The sequence below is a fragment of the Penaeus vannamei genome, chromosome 32, assembly GCF_042767895.1.
Source record: "Penaeus vannamei isolate JL-2024 chromosome 32, ASM4276789v1, whole genome shotgun sequence".
Lineage (NCBI taxonomy): Eukaryota > Metazoa > Arthropoda > Malacostraca > Decapoda > Penaeidae > Penaeus > Penaeus vannamei.
The window spans coordinates 9,356,175-9,363,674 of NC_091580.1; the positions used below are offsets into that span (position 1 = coordinate 9,356,175).

Here is a 7,500-nt window from a genome sequence, read left to right on the forward strand (position 1 = left end):
CTGATAGATTCAAAGAGGCATTAGGTCATGTTTGCTATGGCTTTCTTTAGTATTTTAGGCCTATGTAAACCAAATTGATGATAATTTGATTTACTGCATTTAGTGTAAGAAAGGAATAAATTGATAATTTTGACTATATGTCATAACATAATGCATGATATATTTAGCATGGGCATGAAAGTACCACTTTAGTAGTTAAGACCTTTTAGTGAATATTAATTTCAGGTAACAAATGAATATTGAGTTGCTGTTTTTGTATTGGAGAACTATATATCAATACAGTTAAGAGTGCACTGAATGCAACAGCTGTAAGTAATATTGAAAATATTCCCTGAAGATAGAGACTAGACATTGAAACTTCTTGGAAAGGGTTCCACTTTTAAGTTTTAAGATATTTTACTCTTTTTCCAGGCCTTGAAGAAAAGTGTTTTTTTTTTTATTAATCAATTAATTAATTTATTTATTAATTTATTTATTTATTTTCAAATGATTTCTTGATGTCAAATATGTCAAATATTTCTATACATTCTCATTACAGGCAGTGGCTTAGGAAGACGTGCATCGGATGGAGGGGCCAATCTACAAATGTACTTCCAGCGCCAGTTTGAAGGAGGTTGGAGTCATCCTAATAGTCAAGAACAAATTACACAGGTGATTTGAGATACCCAAATTATATGTTACAATTTTATGAGATGAAACTAATATTAAATCCTGATGAATAACATTTCTGCTCTCATCATTATTTATTGGTGCCAAGTGACCTATACAATTCTGGGAGATTTTAACACCTGGTATGTTCTTGTGATGCCAGGTAGAAATGTAAAGATCACCACGATGTATTTAAAGGGTGCTTGGTATTTAGAAATTATTGGATTGTAAAAAGTGATTTTATAAATCAATAATTTCAGTATTTTGATAATCAATTTTGGATTTTTTCTGTTTGGCATGGGAATTGGAAGAAAATTTCCTCAATTTCTGTTATTATAGATAATATTAATATGACTTGATATGCTCTCTTTTTCAAGATGGGACTTGGGGTAAGAGGGATGGGTGGCCACTCGCAGCCTCTGCCTCAACAGGACGATGAGCAAATTGTTGTGCACAAAGATGAGATTGATCCTTTAGACGTTGCTAAGTAAGTTACTGGACAAGTTAAGGGATGTACTTAGTGTATCTCCTTACAGGGATTCCTGTTGTTTGATTGTATTGTATTTTTGCACCATAAGTCTATATTTAAGGCATTTCACCATTCCAGCACAGGAAAAGAAAAAAAATTGGCTTCACGCTGAGGCATATTTAAATTAAGGGGAGTGTATACTGAAAAAAAAGAAATTGATTTGCTCTGGCTGATACATGTTGTGGGAGTTCCATAACTTATATATGTAAGTTTTGTTCTGTCCAGAAGAACATTCTCTCAGAATAAGAAGAGTTGAAAAGCATAAGATAATATCTTTGTCACATAAAGTGGAAACATAACCTCTTACCATATGTTGAAAGTAAATCCTATTATTAACAAGCCCTACAGCTATAATTCCATCAAAAACCAGAAAAAAAATCCAAACTAGCTTGTTTTTCTATCTAAAGTTGGAGAATAAAAAACATGAAAAATGGTATACATAACCCTTAAAAAAAGATAGACAAAAGCTTCGAGATTGCTGCTAATGACCTTAACTGTTGACAGTAGATAATTTTTAAGAATCAATCCCTTGTCTTGAAGTCTTCTGTACCATCTCTGGCATTCACAGTTTCTGTAGTTTCATAAAAGGTTGTGCAGTACTTCATTTTTGTCCAAAAAAGGAAAAGAAAAGCTCGGAGAAGATCGACAAAACTGCATTTTTCATTCCAAGGTAGCCAGGTTACTAAAGTCATTGAAAGATAAGGCCACTCCAATTTTATTTGTTGCTTCTCGGATTCGCCGCTTCAATTTTTTATATATAAAAAAAAAGGTCGGACCAGAAACCACTACAGATTTTACTTTCACAAACTTGTAAATATTGCCACTATTCGAGGCACATGCTGCCGGAAACCAATCAGAGAGCTTTGTAGGCACATGCTAGAGGACAACCAATCAGGAAGTGTCTTATCTTTCAAAACAATATGGCAACTTAGGTTCTGTTGTTTGCTCTAAACTCCAGAACTAAACTAAACTTACATAAAACATGCCATTAAATGCTGAAAACTGGAATAATCCTGTTATTCTTTATGTTCTGTAAGCCCTAGAACTTCACCCCAAAATCTTTTTTTATTTTTTTTTTCCCCCTATCACTTCTTTTTTCTGAAAAAACCCAAGAAGCAATGAATGAAATTGCCGTGGCCTGATGGGCAAAATGTAGACTTCTGAGTCAGGCACTGCAATTACCCACATATAGGATTTTCAAAAGTATTTCCCATCACAAAGGATTTTTTCTGAGACTACAGGATATGCTCCGATAATTTTCCTAATTTTAGGCAATTTCGCCAAAGGATTTAAATTTTTCTCAAGCATCCAGTCACCTCAATATGACAATAACCTCATTGTATACACAATATGATAGCTATTATTATCTGTTAATAAAGATATATGTAACATTAATATCCAATGCTGATGTAAGATTTTATTTTTCAAATTCTTTATTAATTATAAGATATAGATTGATAGTTATATCTGAGCGGCATTGCATGTCCCACAGGTACATATCGGGCAGAGGTGGTAGTCAGAGAGCCACTTTGCCTCTGGTGGGACCAAAAGATGTTCAGGAGGCTCAGAGAAAGATGACGCCCAATAGATCACGGAGAACAGGCCTTCTCACTGTGACTGAAAGACCCCCTGGTAAGAGATCTTGGAATGCTCAGTGGTTTGTCAGAGTTCTTGTCATTAGGAGTCATCCTAAGAAGAAAAAGATATGTTTTTTGTTATGTTTGATGTTTTAGAGATCTTGTTTTTATATGCAATGAAAGGGCATATATATGTGGGAAGAATAAGAAGAATATATCTGGATGAAGAGAAAGAAAACTTCTAAAAAGGTCTTTTATTTTAGATTTCATTTTTTGTAATTAAACATAACTGCTTCTTGCTTTCACTCAGTATACTGCAGCAATGTCATAACATTTTCTTTTTGTATGAAAGATGATTCTTGTCTCAGTGTCACTTTAACAAGGCCTGAAATGTGTAGTCTTATATTGATATATCTCCAGAACTTGAGACAAGTAAGCTTGCAGAATTGTCACTTGGTCAGGCAATTACTCTTTCTATTGAAGCAGACCAGCAAATATATTGCTCTTTCATTAAGATTTTGTTTGACTCTTTGTAGCATCACTTGCTAGTTTTTATTAACTTTCAGAGATTCAGTTCAGTTATGTATTTCCTTTTCATTCAGTTTTGAATTTTGAGACTAATTAATGTTGTTCAGTACTGCTTTGAAATGCATTTTTCATTGTATTTTGTAGTTATTAACTTCACATTATTGAGCATGCAGCTGAACTGTGGTGTGTAGACTCTTTTAGTACCAATAGTGCATGATTGTGTTAATTTACATTTATTTTATCTGCTACTTTACACTTTTATTATTATCATTATTATTTTGTCTTTTTTTCAAGTTTTACTCATTTTGTTTGTTCTTTTTCACCTACCTAATCCTCCCCCTCCTGCCTGCCTATGATGCCTGCGTGATGCCATTTATTTATTTGCTGACTTGCCCCTTTTATTTTTTGTTAACTTTGCTTGCTTGAAAATTGCACATTTTGTATCTCGCTTATATGGGAAATTATTGTTTGTATTCCCACATGATTAACCATTATCTGGAATTTTCTTTTCATGTCATGATGTGAATTTAATTTGTTGTAAATATTTTTTTTTACTGATTGGATATCTGTACCCACAAATGATCTCCAATATATTAATGGCAACCCCACATCCTTATGCCTGGTTATTTAATAGTAATAACTCCAGAACTAAGAATGGAAGTAGAGGAACGTATGAAACGACCCTACGTTCCGTCTCATCTTCAAGTGCTTTATTCAAATGCATCAATGGGGAATACTCAGTTAAATCCCAGCCAAGTCACAGGGGGCATAACAACTGGCATTCCTCCGTCACCAAGTGCAAATGCCACTATTACACCAGGCATCGTATCAGGCATTCCCCACCCCCACACCCCCAAAAGACCTCCAAATCCTATTCATCAACCGCACAACCTGTCGGGCCATCCTTTCCTCAGCTACAGTTGCTGTTCCACATCCCTAACAATGTCCTCATCCTCTCCTTCGTTTTGTTCACATACGTCCTCGTATTCCTCTCCTAATTGTACATCTTCTTCTTCCTCCTCATCGTGTTCCTCGTCCTCTTCTTCCTATTCCTCCTCCTCCACTACCCCAGGAATAATCTCAGGTATCCCACCCCATAACAACAACAACATCAACAACAACAATCCCAGGCCAAAACATACGAGAAAGAGAAAGACCGGCCTTGCCACAGTCTTGGAAAATAACAGGCTAGATTCGTCACCGCCAGATGAAACAGATTGCGTCATAGTGGGTAATTATAATGGGCATTGCTAGTATTTTAATGGGCCAATAAAACAAATTCCTTTTCAGACAAAGTTGGAGAATGCTTTCTTATGGATGGAAGCTGGTTTATATCCAGTTTTATGTAAATTTTTTAGAAAAGTGTAGATACTTAAAAATGACATTAGTCAGTTATGATATACATCTGAGCTCTTATTTGGTCTAATTTGGGATTTTATTTTCAATACTTGTGAAGAGGTTTTATAAATGACTTATGGAATAAACTATTTAGTTAATTTCCCATGCTATTTAAGAAATTAGGTAGAAAAAGCTTTAAGTAGTTGTATGTAGTTGATGAGTAGCATCTGATAATTACATAGACTATGAAAACAGATCTGTGATAATGGAAAGTGATATAGTTATTTTATGAATAAGCTGCATGATAATGTGAATGATAGCTTGGCTTTGCTTTATTGGGCTCTGTCCAGTTCCCATTGCTTGCTCTGTTGCCTTGCTGCACATGTATATGAATACTTGACAATAAACAGCATGAAGTGACATTTATTAGCCAGCGACTTTATTGCATTTTTAACAAGTTGAATGATGGTTATGTCAACAGTGATGACAGTGATAAGAGAAAAGAAAAACTTTCGCCGTTGTGACTTTCTGACCATAATTGTGTATAGAAAGACCTTTTGAAAATAAAGTTAATCATAAATTGTTTTGGTTCATTGGCAAATGTGTAATCAAACCCAAGCATTTTGCAAGTTGTGGCATACATTTTATGTTTAAATAGGAAACAAAAGATGTTTTAATCATCAATGATTATGTTTGGTTGGAAATGGACATTTTATTTGTCTATTATGGCCCCCACATGGTTATATTATACAAACATAGAAGTGTATGATTTTCATGTAAACACTTGCTTAATTAGGAATATATGGATGGTTATACACTTGGTTATACATATGTGCTTACACATTCACCAGGTTCTGTACATGCACTTGCACATAAACATTAAATGAATACACAAATTTGTGATTACTTTTTATCTACTTTGTTTATCTGGAATAGTGATGCCTTAGTAGACATTGGCTTTATTTCAAGTTGTCTGTTTTTTTTTATTTCTCTTCAATGGAGTATGTTGATTTTGGTATTCGTTGTTATATAAGAAGTAAAAATGGTATCACAGAGTCACATTTCTTGGGAACATGAATTTCAAGTTTTTCAGTTGTATGAAGATAACTTAAGCTTCCCTGTTTGCAGTAAAGACAATAAGGACATTTCAGTGCTTCCTAGAAGGTCACATCAGAATTTTGAAGGAATCCAGATCAAGGAATTGCAATGAAGACCACTGCTGTCATAGCCCATAGGAATATAAGTAAAAGTCATATCTCATAATATGATCCTTTAAAAAGGTTGCAGGGGTTCAAAAAATAACATAATTTATTATGTTTGTTATAGGGTTGCTTGATAAGTGTTAAACAACATCATTGAATGGGAGACAAAGAAATGTTTTGAGGTGCTACAATTTCTAAAAAAAGTTTATATTACTTCCTTATCTTTTGGCATCAGTCCATAAGTAGATCTTATCTGCCATTGAGATTTATTTTACATTAATAGATTCAAAGTTGAGTGTAAAGGTTATGCTAATAGGGTAAGTGTGGAGAGAATGAATGTTTGGGAATTTCTGCAGTTACTGGAAAGTGCAAAGAGAAATTTAATTTACTAATAACTATATGACTCAAGTTACGGCTTACAAAAAATATTAACTAGAATGAACACTCTCTCCAGAATAGTAAGAGAGTAATTTACAATGTTAACACCTCCAGAAGTAAGGTCAGTCTTAACCCTTACACTGTTTTCCTATTTCTATGCAAGCCTTTACATCTGAACAGAACATAATGATTAATGTTTTGGTGTATGTATATGGCCTATATGAAACATATATATGATTCCATTGATTATAGTAAATAACTTTTCCATTCGACATTTTGATTTTATTTTTTTCACTGAGTACTTGACAGAAACAGTGATTGGGTCAAGAGGACACGGGTTAATTGTAACTAAGGACTGCATGAAATTTTAAACTATGTGAATGAATGTCCGGATAGCAGTGGTTTCCAAACTATTTTTTGTTGGGTATATGATAATCAACTTTATCAGATGGAAAAGTGTAGAGAATGATGGTTATATATTTGATCTTAAAGAATGTTCAAATATTTACAGCCTTTTTTATATAATTGGATTCTTAAACCAGTGACAATTTGTCTCCATTATTATATAACTGACTTTGGTAATAAGTTGAAACTTAAAAATTATTATTGATCATAAAATCTTTCTGTATGATATAATTGATTCTTATTTGGGTGAAAAGTATGGAGAGCTAAGTGAACAATTTTGTTTAAAACTGTCTGGCTGTATGAGAGCATATTATTTTTTAAACTTATTAGATCTGTATGCTTCACTGCCATCATGAGCAGCCACTCAGGGTGTGTGACTTGTAGGCTGGGGGCACATGTGCACTCCTGTGCGGTGACAGGACTCCATGCCTTATCTTTGCAATGTTATTTCTCATTTTTCTACACAAGTGTATTTAGCTCTTTTTACATTTTCCAGTGTCTATATATCTAAAGAAAAAAAAAGGAATTTTCCAGATAGTATTACACTATTTTCCATATCATCTCTCTATATAGTCCATCTCAGTGCAATAACAATAAGCATAACATTTTGTTATTTGCGTAATATTTATATATTTTTTTTGTAATACTCAATTTTCTCTAAGTCAACTTGAGTCACAAGTTATGGCGGCCAGGAATGGGATCATGAGCATAGAAACAGTGTCCTCCCTGGAGCTAGTGCTCATGATCACTACATTCTACACTTGTTTATCTATGAAAACGATGCAGGAACCCCTTCCTAAATGTTAATGAGTCTAATCACCCTCCAAGAGGTTTGTGCACTTGTGGTTAGTCTTCCCTGTCACCCCAGCCTTCGGTCAGAATGTTAATGATGGCA

At 34.0% G+C, this 7,500-nt stretch overlaps 1 protein-coding gene across 4 annotated transcripts in view; it reads left to right on the forward strand.

Annotated features, from left to right (window-relative positions):
- Positions 1-7,500, forward strand: part of LOC113823518 (serine/threonine-protein kinase SIK3) — a 100,936-nt gene that overhangs the window by 33,901 nt on the left and 59,535 nt on the right. For 2 of the 4 annotated variants that reach the window (XM_070144692.1, XM_070144691.1), the window contains exons 12-15: positions 539-651; positions 1,026-1,135; positions 2,670-2,809; positions 3,917-4,513. In XM_070144692.1, the coding sequence (XP_070000793.1) occupies positions 539-651; positions 1,026-1,135; positions 2,670-2,809; positions 3,917-4,513 (960 nt within the window). The remainder of the gene's footprint in view (positions 1-538; positions 652-1,025; positions 1,136-2,669; positions 2,810-3,916; positions 4,514-7,500) is intronic. The other 2 variants (XM_070144693.1, XM_070144694.1) reach the window with 2 other exon arrangements.